The sequence below is a fragment of the Oncorhynchus mykiss genome, chromosome 23 (assembly GCF_057628025.1).
Source record: "Oncorhynchus mykiss isolate SJ-2025 chromosome 23, ASM5762802v1, whole genome shotgun sequence".
In the NCBI taxonomy this organism is placed as follows: Eukaryota; Metazoa; Chordata; class Actinopteri; order Salmoniformes; family Salmonidae; genus Oncorhynchus; species Oncorhynchus mykiss.
Genome location: NC_143044.1, coordinates 39,694,146 through 39,708,963, shown reverse-complemented (window position 1 = coordinate 39,708,963; position 14,818 = coordinate 39,694,146). Strand labels below are relative to the sequence as shown.

The 14,818-nt window shown below is 42.0% G+C and overlaps 1 protein-coding gene and 1 pseudogene across 1 annotated transcript; both read left to right on the top strand.

Annotated features, from left to right (window-relative positions):
* The first annotated feature begins 6,753 nt into the window (after positions 1 to 6,753).
* LOC110503068 (transmembrane protein 130) lies at positions 6,754 to 11,429 on the top strand. Its single transcript, XM_021581426.3, has 8 exons — positions 6,754 to 6,980; positions 7,082 to 7,170; positions 7,268 to 7,436; positions 7,749 to 7,894; positions 8,041 to 8,122; positions 8,297 to 8,499; positions 9,721 to 9,833; positions 10,627 to 11,429. Exons 1-8 carry the CDS (start codon positions 6,973 to 6,975, stop codon positions 10,795 to 10,797), a joined length of 981 nt encoding a protein of 326 aa, XP_021437101.3. The 5' UTR covers positions 6,754 to 6,972; the 3' UTR covers positions 10,798 to 11,429.
* Positions 11,430 to 14,591: 3,162 nt separating this feature from the next.
* The window catches only part of LOC110503135 (transformation/transcription domain-associated protein-like), a 173,307-nt pseudogene continuing 173,080 nt past the window's right edge, over positions 14,592 to 14,818 (top strand).

Below are 14,818 nucleotides of genomic sequence, written 5' to 3'. Positions count from 1 at the left end.
AGCATCAGGCTTGGTGTTCTTAGAGCCCGGACGATAAGAAATCACGAACTCGAAACGAGCGAAAAACAGCGCCCAGCGCGCCTGACGCGCATTAAGTCGTTTGGCAGAACGGATGTACTCAAGGTTCCTATGGTCAGTCCAAACGACAAAAGGAACGGTCGCCCCCTCCAACCACTGTCGCCATTCGCCTAGGGCTAAGCGGATGGCGAGCAGTTCGCGGTTTCCCACATCATAGTTACGTTCCGACGGCGACAGGCGATGAGAAAAATACGCGCAAGGGTGGACCTTGTCGTCAGAGAAGGAGCGCTGAGAAAGAATGGCTCCCACGCCCACCTCTGACGCGTCAACCTCGACAATGAACTGTCTAGAGACGTCAGGTGTAACAAGGATAGGTGCGGATGTAAAACGATTCTTGAGGAGATCAAAAGCTCCCTGGGCGGAAACGGACCACTTAAAGCACGTCTTGACAGAAGTAAGGGCTGTGAGAGGGGCTGCCACCTGACCGAAATTACGGATGAAACGACGATAGAAGTTCGCGAAGCCGAGAAAGCGCTGCAGCTCGACGCGTGACTTAGGGACGGGCCAATCAATGACAGCTTGGACCTTAGCGGGATCCATCTTAATGCCTTCAGCGGAAATAACAGAACCGAGAAATGTGACGGAGGAGGCATGAAAAGAGCACTTCTCAGCCTTCACAAAAAGACAATTCTCTAAAAGGCGCTGGAGGACACGTCGAACGTGCTGAACATGAATCTGGAGTGACGGTGAAAAAATCAGGATATCGTCAAGGTAAACGAAAACAAAGATGTTCAGCATGTCTCTCAGGACATCATTGACTAATGCCTGAAAGACAGCTGGAGCGTTAGCGAGGCCGAAAGGAAGAACCCGGTATTCAAAGTGCCCTAACGGAGTGTTAAACGCCGTCTTCCACTCGTCCCCCTCCCTGATGCGCACGAGATGGTAAGCGTTACGAAGGTCCAACTTAGTGAAAAACCTGGCTCCCTGCAGGATCTCGAAGGCTGAAGACATAAGAGGAAGCGGATAACGATTCTTCACTGTTATGTCATTCAGCCCTCGATAATCTATGCAGGGGCGCAGGGACCCGTCCTTCTTCTTAACAAAAAAAAACCCCGCTCCGGCGGGAGAGGAGGAGGGGACTATGGTACCGGCGGCAAGAGCTACAGACAAATAATCTTCGAGAGCCTTACGTTCGGGAGCCGACAGAGAGTATAGTCTACCCCGGGGGGGAGTGGTTCCCGGAAGGAGATCAATACTACAATCATACGACCGGTGTGGAGGAAGAGAGGTGGCCCTGGACCGACTGAACACCGTGCGCAGATCGTGATATTCCTCCGGCACCCCTGTCAAATCACCAGGCTCCTCCTGTGAAGAAGAGACAGAGGAAACAGGAGGGATAGCAGACATTAAACATTTCACATGACAAGAGACGTTCCAGGAGAGGATAGAATTACTAGACCAATTAATGGAAGGATTATGACAAACTAGCCAGGGATGGCCCAAAACAACAGGTGTAAAAGGTGAACGAAAAATTAAAAAAGAAATGGTTTCTCTATGATTACCAGAAACAGTGAGGGTTAAAGGTAGCGTCTCACGCTGAATCCTGGGGAGAGGACTACCATCCAGGGCGAACAAGGCCGTGGACTCCCTTAACTGTCTGAGAGGAATGTCATGTTCCCGAGCCCAGGTCTCGTCCATAAAACAGCCCTCCGCCCCAGAGTCTATTAAGGCACTGCAGGAAGCTGACGAACCGGTCCAGCGTAGATGGACCGACAAGGTAGTGCAGGATCTTGAAGGAGAGACAGGAGTAGTAGCGCTCACCAGTAGCCCTCCGCTTACTGATGAGCTCTGGCTTTTACTGGACATGAAGTGACAAAATGACCAGCAGAACCGCAATAGAGACAGAGGCGGTTGGTGATTCTCCGTTCCCTCTCCTTAGTCGAGATGCGGATACCTCCCAGCTGCATAGGCTCAGCACCCGAGCCGGCAGAGGAAGATGGTAGTGATGCGGAGAGGGGGGCAACGGAGAACGCGAGCTCCTTTCCACGAGCTCGGTGACGAAGATCAACCCGTCGCTCAATGCGAATAGCGAGTTCAATCAAGGAATCCACGCTGGAAGGAACCTCCCGGGAGAGAATCTCATCCTTTACCTCTGCGCGGAGACCCTCCAGAAAACGAGCGAGCAAAGCCGGCTCGTTCCAGCCACTGGAGGCAGCAAGAGTGCGAAACTCAATAGAGTAGTCTGTTATGGATCGATTACCCTGACATAGGGAAGACAGGGCCCTGGAAGCCTCCTCCCCAAAAACAGATCGATCAAAAACCCGTATCATCTCCTCCTTAAAGTCCTGATACTGGTTAGTACACTCAGCCCTTGCCTCCCAGATTGCCGTGCCCCACTCACGAGCCCGTCCAGTAAGGAGAGATATGACGTAGGCGACACGAGCAGTGCTCCTGGAGTAAGTGTTGGGCTGGAGAGAAAACACAATATCACACTGGGTGAGGAACGAGCGGCATTCAGTGGGCTCCCCAGAGTAACACGGCGGGTTATTGATTCTGGGCTCCGGAGATTCGAAAGCCCTGGAAGTGGCCGGTGGATCGAGGCGGAGATGGTGAACCTGTTCTGTGAGGTTGGAGACTTGGGTGGCCAGGGTCTCAACGGCATGCCGAGCAGCAGACAATTCCTGCTTGTGTCTGCCTAGCATCGCTCCCTGGATCTCGACGGCTGAGTGGAGAGGATCCGAAGTCGCTGGGTCCATTCTTGGTCGGATTCTTCTGTTACGGTGCGTGAATGAGGACCCAAAAGCGAATTCACGTAAACAGAGCTTCTTTAATAACAAAACAAAACGTAGGCTCAGATGGACCGGCAGGTTCCGACAGGACAGGACAAGGTTGCAGCAAACATGACGATAGTCTGGTTCAGGCATGAACAACACAAACAAGAATCCGACAAAGACAGGAGCAGAAACAGAGAGAGATATAGAGGACTAATCAGAGGGAAAAAGGGAACAGGTGGGAAAAGGGGTGACGAGGTAGTTAGGAGGAGACAAGGCACAGCTGGGGAAAAGAGGGGGAGAAAAGGTAACCTAACAACGACCAGCAGAGGGAGACAGGGTGAAGGGAAAGGACAGAAACAAGACACAACATGACAGTACATGACAGCAACTCACGAGCCCACCTTTTGCACTGCTCATACCTAATCCAGTCCCCACCTGTGACTGAAAACGGGTAGAGATGCCAATTGAAAAGCTCTCTCTTAAAAACTTAGATCGCTAAATAGCTAGCTATATGACATAAAATGCTGTGTAAAATAGCTAAAAGGCTGTACAATTGCATTAACGGTAAAGCTATCAGTCACTAGTGGAAACATTTGCAACTGAAATTAAGTTCCGTTATCTTTTTTTTAATGTATTTTAACTCAGACATTCTGGTAGTAAGGATGCTAGCTAGTACTCCTAGCAGCTTACTAACATTTCCTAGCTAGGTAACTAACATTTACTGTTAGTGAAGTTGCTAGCTCGCAAGTTAGCATAAACTAGCACAAACTGGGCTAGTCACTGTCTAAATGACAAATAGAAATACATTCATAACCATGAAGGGGTAACTAGCCCCCAGGGGATGGGGGAGTTACTACTTTACAAAAAAAATATCTTAATGTTTAATTCTAAACAAGTGGATCATTTATCTAAAGGCTTTCCTACTTGTATATTTAAAAATTCGGGATCGGTGTCCCTTCAACGGGATGGTTGAGCTAATGTAGGCTAATGCAATTAGCATGAGGTTGTAAGTAACAAGAACATTTCCCAGTACATAGACATATCTGATATTGGCAGAAAGCTTAAATTCTTCTTAATCTAACTGCACTGTGCAATTTACAGTAGCTATTACAGTGAAATAATACCATGCTAATGTTTGAGGAGACTGCACAATTTTGAACATGAAAAGTTATTAATAAACAAATTAGGCACATTTGGGCAGTCTTGATACAACATTTTGAACAGAAATTCTATGGTTCATTGGATCAGTCTAAAACTTTGCATATACACTGCTACCATCTAGTGGCCACAATCTAAATTGCACCTGGGCTGGAATAATATATTGTAGCCTTTCATTGCATTTCAAAAGTGATGGTAAAAAAAATACAAAAGAACGGTTGTTTTTTTCTTTGTAATATCTTATACTAGATATATTGTGTTATATTCTCCTACATATATTCACATTTCCACAAACTTCAAAGTGTTTCCTTTCAAATGGTACCAAGAATATACATATCCTTGCTTCAGGGCCTGAGCTACAAGTAGTTATATTTGGGTACGCAATTTTTGGCGAAAATTGAAAAAGGGCGGGGGGGGGGGGGATCCTTAAGAGGTTTAAAAATACATATATAGATCTAACTTCATTGGAACTTTCAAAATTTAAAAAAATTGGATCAACTTGTTTTGTTGAAATATCTCCAAAAGTTGTGATGACACAGAGGACATTTTTTGTTCAGCGAGAACAGTAACAGACAGGGAAAATGTTGGGGAGAGAATTTGGTGACATCTAGTGATCTTTATGTGAAATACAGGGGGAGGGGCAGTTACACCAGAGAGCTAATTACCCCCTACTACCCTATCAAGAGAACATCTCTGGTCATCCCTTCTACCTCTGATCTGGCAGACACACTAAACCCTGGCTATAATTAATCTAAAAAAAACAAGAAAATTGTGCCTTCAGGCTTGCTTAATATATGTGAAATTATTAATACTTTTACTTTTGATACGTAAGTATATTTTAAGCAATTACATTTACTTTTGACACTTAAGTATATTTAAAACCAAATACTTTTAGACTTTTAATAAAGTAGTATTTTACAAGGTGACTTTCACGAGCCATTTTTAATGAAGGTATCTTTATTTTTACTGGAGTATGACAATTGGGTACTTTTTCCACCACCGAATGGTCGACGACTAGTTTCACACTGCTAGGTCTGGGGACTTTTCTAATTTGAGCAAAGATCAGTGCTTCATCCTCTCGCCTGCGTGACACGAAACCTGTCATGTGGTGGAGTGTGTCAATTAATTTGTAAGCAAAAGGAAATCGGTCCTACCCTTCTCAATAGCCTCCTTTTGGAGAAGAGGTACACGTATTCTACAGAGGAAGAGGTTTGATATCTGCCACACCCCCTTTGAATCAGATGTTGTATTGTCGGAGGAGAAAAGCAACCCCTAGAGTGACTTAATTGTTCACAGAAGCGATCCCCTAGAGTGACTTAATTGTTCACAGAAGCGACCCCTAGAGTGACTTAATTGTTCACAGAAGCGACCCCTAGAGTGACTTAGTTGTTCACAGAAGCGATGAAAGGCGTCATTCACAGGGGGTCTGGTAATTTCTCCTTGTATGGCTTTATCGTGTGGTCATATTCAGTACTTGAGCTCATAACTGAGATGCAAGCAGCTTACATCAAACAAGGGTCTTGATAATATTACTGAACAAAAATATAAACTCAACCTGCAACAATTTCTAAGATTTGTTACAGTTGATCTAAGGAAAATCAGTCATTTTTAAATGATTTTTATTTAACTAGGCAAGTCAGTTAGAACAAATTCTTATTTACAATGACAGCCTACGGCGGCCAAACCCGGACGATGCTGGGCCAATTGTGCACCACCATATTGGACTCCTAATCACGACCGGATTTGATGCAACCTGGATTCAAATCAGGGACTGCAGCCTGCAGCCCACTCCTTTTCAATGGCTCTGCAAATATGCTGGATATCGGTGGGAAATGGAACACGCTGTCATATACATCGACCCAGAGCATCCCAAACATGCTCAATGGGTGACATGTCTGGTGAGTATGCAGGCCATGGAAGAACTGGGGCATTTTCAGCTTCCAGGAATTGTGTACAGATCCTTGCAACATGGGGCTGTGCATTATCATGCGGAAACAGAAGGTGGTGGGGGCGGATGAATGGTATGACAATGAGCCTTAGGATTTCATCATGAAATCTCTGTGAATTCAAATTGACATCGATAAAATGCAATTGTGTTCATTGTCTGTAGCTTGCCTGCCCATACCACAACCCCACCACCGTGGGGCACTCTGTTCACAACATTGACATCAGCAAACCGCTCACCCACACTGCGCAATAAAGGTGGTCTGCATTTGTGAGGCCGGTTGAATGTACTGCCAAATTCTCTAAAACGACCTTGCGGGCGGCTTATTGTAGAGAAATTTACATTAAATTATCTGTCATCAGCTCTGTTGGACATTCCTGCTGTCAGCAATTCAATTGCAAGCTCCATGTCCTCGTCTGTCCTCAGTTGCAACATTCAGTTCCAAACAGCCTTAGGAACCAATGTCAGCACAATAACTGTTCGTTGAGAGCTTCATGAAATGGGATACCATGGCCGAGCAGCCGCACGAAAGCCTATGATCACCATGTGCAATGCCAAGAGTCGGCTGAGGTGGTGTAAGTTTGCCGCCATTGGAATCTGGAGCAGTGACGCTTCACCATCTGGCAGTCCGACGGACGAATCTGGGTTTGGCAGATAACAGGAGAACGCTACTTGCCCGAATATACAGTATATATACATATATATAGTAAAATCTTTGAGATTGTTACATGTTGTGTTTTTATTTTCGTTCACTGTAGGAGGAAAGATTTAAATTGGCCGTTACTAAGAAGTGTCCTGCACATTTTTGATGTGGGCCATAAACTCATGTGTATCCTCCACCATGGACAGTGATTTACAACACAACAACTCTTTGTAATCTGAGGCAGGCACATGGTTAAAACACATGGACATAATTTCAAGCTTGTACATGTATCTGTGAAATTTAGAAGGCATGAACAATTTGCTAGCACCGGCTGACAAAGCATCTATTATAGGTTGTCCATTTAAAGATTGTCCACATTTCTAAACGTCTTAGTCCTGAAGTATCCTACACCATCTGCCTCTTCACAAGTGCAAATGTATCGGTAAATATGATGTGTTGTGTGTGTAATATTTGGGCAAATAATTAGAATTACATTGCAGTACATTCAACATCATTTTGTGAACTTCTGGTTTATGATTTCAGAAAAATAATTGCGTTGGTCGTCATGTCACTTCCACTGATATTGAGCCCCCAGGTTTTTGGGCTCGCGACAGACGGTTTGATCCATCTGAGTAGGTTTACTTTTACGCATAGACAACATTACTTCAATACAACACTATTTTAACAAAATGTATACTAAACACATATAATTTTTACATTTTTACTCAGAAAATATTGCAGGCAAGCTCAGCTTCATTCAGAGGGAAGGAAATGTGACTTATCTACGGGACAAGGAGCTGGCCACGGAAGTTCCAACCGAGACAAAGTTTGAACTGTTCGATCCAATGAACACTTTACGCACTGCGAGATTCAACTATACCTGGGACTTCGGCAACGGGTAGGCATATGTGGACTTGCCTGTTTATCATCGAATATATGTTTTGTAGTTTAGGCTATATATTTAAATATTATGTGGTTGTTATTTATTTATTTATTTATTCGATGTTGTGTGATGCTGTTTTTTACTGTAAGGATTACTGTTGTTTCTGTTGTCTTGTCAGTGTTGAATGTATTCCATCAGGGACCACGTTAGAAACAAGTGGAAATGCTTTAACCTGTTATCCCTGGGTTGTCCTCAATGAATAATTTTGCTCAATAAATCATCAATCAATATAATAATAATAATCAATAAATATTCTGGTTTTGTAAGAGAGGTGCTGAAGGGATCGGAGCCGTCTGTGCACTATAACTACTCATCCCCTGGAAACTACACTCTGCGGCTGAGAGTTGGGGCCCAAGTGAACAAAACCTCTACTCCACTAACTGGGGTATACACCATGGACGTTACAGTTTTGGGTAGGTAGACAGAATAAACATCAATGTTGTTCATAATTATCTGGTTTGAAATAGTAGAGTTTTTAAATATCACATTAGGTTTACCATACAGTAAGTGACACCACAACATCAATGTAGGTGTATTGCACATCTCTGCTATTTTCCAGACGCCATCAGAAATATTGAGTTGAGCCCTTTGAGTTTCCAGGTTTCCAGAAACAACAGTCTGGTTGTTCATGTGGATGGAAGGTGGGTACAATTTCTCAGTAGGCCACACAATTAACACACACATCATACTAAACATGTATAACACATCAAATAATCAGCTCATTTATTCTCTCTCTCCGCTCTCTGTTTCCTAGTCTTCCAATGTAGATGTGTTGTATTTATTCTCATCATCTCTCTCTCTCGCTCTCTCTCTAGTCCTCCCATGTGGGTCTGTTGGAGGTTTCTACAGAACTGTGTATCAGCAACCCCTACAGGCTGTCACCTGACCATGCTGTATGAGAACACCATGACACTGAACCACACCTTCACAGCTTTAGGAGTCCACTGTCTGGACATCAGCGCCCGCAACGACATCAGCAAACTGCAGACCTCCTACAACATCTTTGTGAGGAGAGATCGTAAGTCTGGTGTTATCATGTGGCCTGTGGAGATTTGGTCCACATTAGTCACGCTAGGCAGAAGCTACAGGATAGTACAGTACAGTACACACTTTGTACTCTCACTTTTTTGGGAAGGCCCAATACATTGTCAAAGACTCCATTCACCCAAGTCATACGGTAAACTTTTCTCTCTGCTACCACGGCAAGCAATACCCGAGCGCCAAGTCTAGGACCAAAAGGCAGCTCCTACCCCGAAGCCATAAGACCGCTGAACAATTAATCAAATGGCCACCTGGACTATTTACATTGACCCTCCCACCTCCCTTTATTTTTACACTGCTGCTACTCGCTGTTTATTATCTATGTATAGTCACTTTACCCCTACCTACATGTACAAAATAACTTGAGTAACCTGTACTTGTATTATTATTGTTATTTTTATTGTGTTACCTATTTTTATTTGACTATTTTTATATTATTTAGTACATATTTTCTTAACTCTATTTCTTGAACTGTATTGTTGGTTAAGGGCTTGTAAGTAAGCATTTCACGGTAAGGTCTACGACCTGTTGTATCCGGAGCATGTGACAAATACATTTTGATTTGATTTGAATACAGTATAAATTGTTTGATATAGTACAAATGATCCATCTATTAGTACAGTGTCCCTCAGCAGTTCTGGTGGTACAAGAGGTTTTGATGAGAATTTACCTCTTTAGATTTCATGGTTCATCCTGTAATCTTCAGCTGAACCGAGTGATAGTGTGTTCAGAGAAATGAAAAGACGTCAGTGGGACAGTGGGCAGAGTTGAGGAATGCAGCTAAGGAGTTCTGGAGGAGAGCAATTTAACAGCAGGACCCACACCCCATACTGCATTTGTCTCCTGTGGTGAATTGATTTGTGCTGGATGGTATGGTTACAGAGGAGTTTCAGGAAGCTTGTGACCTCATTTTAATGCATAACAAATAGATTGTTTGAAACCAGACTACTGAAAGAATGATGGTTTGTTTAAATAGGAACATGATTCAAAGTTGAGACATTCTAATAATCATGTATGCAGATACTCGGGAGTATGACAGTCACTAATTGTGAAAGAAAATCAATTCTGCTTGTAGAACTTATGACCAGTATTCAAGCTTGTCTAACTGCATCATGTAATACTGTAATATTACAGTATGTGAAGTGTTTTCTATTCCTTGAACTATGGTCAAAACAGTTCTCTCTTTGTCTCCTTATAGCCTCTTTTAACCTGCTCTTCATCATGATGTGTGCTTGGATTGTCTTGGCAATCCTCGCCTTCATCACTGTTATAGCCTGTCGCCACAAGAAAGGACGCAACAGCAATCCACAGGTAAGAAGGAGACTGATAGAGGGACTTGTTGAAGAATGTTATGCTCTGTTTCTATACTCCTCCTAAAGATATGAGGCCATTCTACAATGTAGCCACAAACGGTTGATCTACATGTATACCTAACATATTGACTTAGGATCAATTCCAAAACTTGGTCGTAACCATAGAAAGCACAGTCAAGCGGTTTTGTAGTTTTTATTTTATTTTTATTTAACCTATATTTATATAGATTTTTCTCATTGAGATAAAATCTATTTTTCAAAAGAGACCTAGTCCAACAGCAGCAGGAACAAAGTTTCAGACAAAACAACTTACATACACTAACACAACATTGAACAAAACTATAGACACACATACAGTACAACAATTACATATTACGTAAAGAAACAGGACTCAGAGTTGACTCAGACTAGTAGTGACTTTAGTAGTGACTTTGTTTTCAGAAAATCTCTTCCTTTTGCATAATTGAACATACTGGCTAAAAAACGGTTGAACCACAGCTTTTAGCACGACCAAGGGACTCGTGACTCGAGTATGAAGGACTCGAGGTTTACTGGACTCTACATTTACTTTTAGTTATTTATTTAACCTTTATTTAACTAGGCAAGTCAGTTAATAACAAATTCTTATTTACAATGACGGCATACATCACTGCTGTCAAGTGATGGGGGTTTGCACAGTGTATTTGTTCTTGTTCAATATGAAACTACTAATAAATATTCAGACATAGTAGCCCTACAAACTCCAAAAAAGACTTGTGTGTCAGTGTAAATATGTATTTTTTATTTGACAGATGTCTAAGTCCAGTAACGCCACTTACTCCAGTATGAACATGGAACTGCAGCCACAGCAGGACCTCCCTGATATCAGTAGTGATCTCTATGTGTCCAGGCCAAAGAACGACGAGGTCCAACCCCTTCTACAGCACGGGACCAGATCTGTCGCCAAATCCTACCGCAACTAGTCTTCATTTATACACTTTGATTTGAGCTTGTTAATAGTTTGCTATCAAAGGAATAGTTTGAGATGAATATACATTACCAGTCAAAAGTGTGGACACACCTAATCATTACAGGATTTTTCTTTATGTTTACTATTTTCTACATTGTAGAATAATAGTGAAGACATCAAAACTATGAAAGAACACATATGGAATCATGTAGTAGGGGGGGGGGGGGGGAGATTTGGATCCCTTTATGCTGATAGATGAGACCTGCTAGTAACCCTGTAGGGAACGGTTCTGATGGCTATTACTTAAAGATACTGGCTGTCAACATCTATAGAACATGTTTACAAAATTATTGGATGGAATGCCAAGAAAGTCAATGATGAAAGTAAAGATAAATCAAGCGTCTTTGTCAGCAAGAAGTCTTGTTATATTTACAATGTTTTACACTGGTTTTTGTCCCCCGAAATGGATGTATTTGTTGGGTAATCGACATCTCTCGCCGTTATTTCTACATATTTATCTTGCTGCTCATGACTACCAAAGGTACCATGTTATTTATTTGAATGGTATCTTACAATACAATCTAACTTGAGTTGTAGGCCTACTTCATGTTATATACCCACAATCATTAAATAATATGAATTGTTCTTTTATGTAATTTTTCTGTTTTACCATTTTATGGTATAATATACCTCAATTGAACAATGCAGAGACAGGATAGAAGATTAGTCAATCGGGAATTGTCGTTGACTCATTTCACTATGCTAGGTCTGAGGCCTTTTCTCTCTGTATGAGACCAGGATGCAACCGGCAATAAGGGTTGGGTGCTGACTCACTGGCTCACACTCCCGGAGCAATTCTTGTTATTTAATTTGGATGCATTTAAATGACAGTGGGCTTACTTTAAAATCAATTCAGTCTACCATTTGGAGTGTGCTTACCTCCTCCATTACCTACAGTACCAGTCAAAAGTTTGGACACACCTACTCATTCAAGGGGTTTTCTTTATTTTTACTATTTTCTACATTGTTGAATAATAGTGAAGACATCAAAACTATTAAATAACACTTATGGAATCATGTAGTAACCAAAGAAGTGTTAAACAAATCAAAATATATTTTATATTTGAGATTCTTTAAAGTAGCCACCCTTTGCCTTGATGACAGCTTTGCACACTCTTGACATTCTCTCAACCAGCAGAACGTGGAATGCTTTTCTGACAGTCTTGTAGGAGTTCCCACGTATGCTGCTTTTCCTTGACTCTGCGGTCCAACTCATCCCAAACTCTCTCAATTGGGTTGAGGTCGGGTGATTGATGAGACCAGGTCATCTGATGCAGCACTCCATCACTCTCCTTATTCGTCAAATATCCCTTACATAGCCTGGAGGTGTGTTGGGTCATTATCCTGTTGAAAAATTAATTATAGTCCCACTAAGTGCAAACCAGATGGGATGGTGTATCGCTGCACAATGCTGTGGCAGCCATGCTGGTTAACTGTGCCTTGAATTCTTAAGAAATCACTGACAGTGTCACCAGCAAAGCACCCCCAAATCAGCACACCTCCTTCTCTATGCTTCACAGTGGGAACCACACATGCTGATGTAACAGTTGTTAAAGTACTTTGTGAATTTCACCAGGTTCATATATTAATATAGCATGTTGATTTGTTATAATGCATGCCTGCATCCTGGAAATAGAGGAGTGTGTACTTACGTTTTGCCCTGCGTGCTCCTGCTCAAATCATTTTGATGCACTATGAGAGGTAGACACGCTTTTTCTGTTGTCTTCAGAAAAGTTTGATTCCTTTAAGCACAAAGTCATACACATAGTGTTTTGTTCATGAATAATGTTGTATATTTAGAGGTTACTCATAAGTGGATGCTATTGTTAAGATGCAATTGTAATTGTACTTTTTAGGATGATATTAATATTTTGAATTCAACATTGCCTGTGGTTACTAGCTAGCTATTGTATGTGTGAACGGTGGCTAGCTCCTCGAATGATCCCAGTCCCTTGTATTGTGCGTCTATTGTTGAAAGAGGCAACGATTCGCAGAACATATGTGCTCTACAAACGTTTTGTCTTTTCTCTCGGATGCAGATGCAGAGTGAATTCTGATCCATTTAAACAACCTGGTCTCCAAATCCACATCTATAGTCTCAATCAACCACACACAATACAGTGGTGCAGTACAGCACTGGTTACATGGAGATCATCCATTCATCTACTCTGTGTCTTACAAAGACACAGAGGTTGGAACCAAAAATCTCAAATTTGGACTCACCAGACCAAAGGTCAGATTTCCACTGGTCTAATGTCCATTGATCGTGTTTCTTGGCCCAAGCAAGTCTCTTGTTTTTATTGGTGTCCTTTAGTAATTGTTTCTTTGCAGCAATTCAACATACGGCTGGGCGGTATACCGTATTGATGCAGGGACCGGTTTGGATTTTTACTTGACCTTCTATTCCGGTATTTGAATGTTTGGTTTGTTAAATGTTATAAGCCATGTGTACTGTACATTTTAATGGTTTACTTCACTACTTGAGTCATCTCTCCACATTCTCGCCGTGCCACTTTCCACACAGACCTAGCCACGCCCCCTGTTACTCAAGGAGCGCATTTGATGTTCCTCAACCGCTAGACATTTGCGTTCAGTCTGCATGGTCAATGCAGCACATGCAACAATGTTGACGACAACAATGCTGTTTTCACTTTGCTTCTTCATATAAATCCACTAGTGTTCTGTAATGACACTATTAGTTTGTGTTTCTTACATCAGCAAACCGCTAGTTTGTCTTTTCTTAGCAAGTTGCCCTAAATCTTGTGAGACGCTAATTGTTAGCCGCTAATGCTAATAGCTAGCTAATAAATGTACTGAGTAAGAGCAAACATAGCTAGCTAATACAGCCTGATAATACCAGTGATGGTGTAGACCTAAATCAGCATGTTGTTTGTGCGACAGTATCTTCTAAATCAAAGAGGAGTATGCAAAGCAAGAATATGTTAGCTAACGTGAACTCACCCCATTCCGTACAAATGTAACATTCAAACGAGGCTACAAAGAAAACTAAGGGGATTGTAGCGACTGTGTTGACGTCAAAATCGGAGGTGTGAACTAGGTTTCTATTCAAGCGTTGATCGACATGGTAATGGCTCTATAGTATTGGAGAAAAGTTGAAAAAACTGACCCTCCGTTACATCTTGACGTGCTGTACGTCGTAACATACAGCATGCATAAAGCAACTATTTCTGTCTTACAATCTCTCTCCACCAGGTGTAGCACTTCGATCATCCTTTAAAAAAAGAAATGGACAGTGACGGGGGTAAGGGGGGATACCTACAAATTTTTTCGTCATCATTGCATGCGATCATCATTCTCAAAGCCGCTGTTTACTTCTAAGATCACTTTAGCACCACCCTAAAAACCTGATTAAAATTTGACACAAACCTTCAAATAGGTATGTAATGACACATTATATAAACTCTTCATAGTGTTTTATTTACATTTTAGAGGCGATAAGGTGATAAGTTGGACAGATAGAGTGAAAAAAAGCTATTTTCCCACACAACATCTCTCCTTCTCACTATCACGCATTAGTTTTGCGTCCCCACCCGCCATTTTAAAAAAGACCCGACGGGGCTCACTGCCTGCTTGAATTATGCAGAAAAGGGCAGCGTTTAGGTAATGTAATTGATTCTGTTGGAAAGGGGAGAAATTGTGCTTTACAATGGTATTGACATTACAGTTGATCTGGAAGTATTACGTTTTTGGGGCGCTAAAATAAGGGCAATTGTATGGACCAAGGCGATGTACGAGTTTACGTTACATGATGTAACTAAGAGAAAACATGCAATGTAGCCAACGCTTATAGGGTCCCCTAGGAAACGCGTATCAACACTTTAGTACCTACCCTGTCACAATAACACCTCCCTGGCATTTTAATTTGTTGTCATCTCCAACAAAACTGTATTCAAAGTGCTATTATATTCTAACTATATAATTAGAATAGTCATTCTATTTCCATGATTCCAACA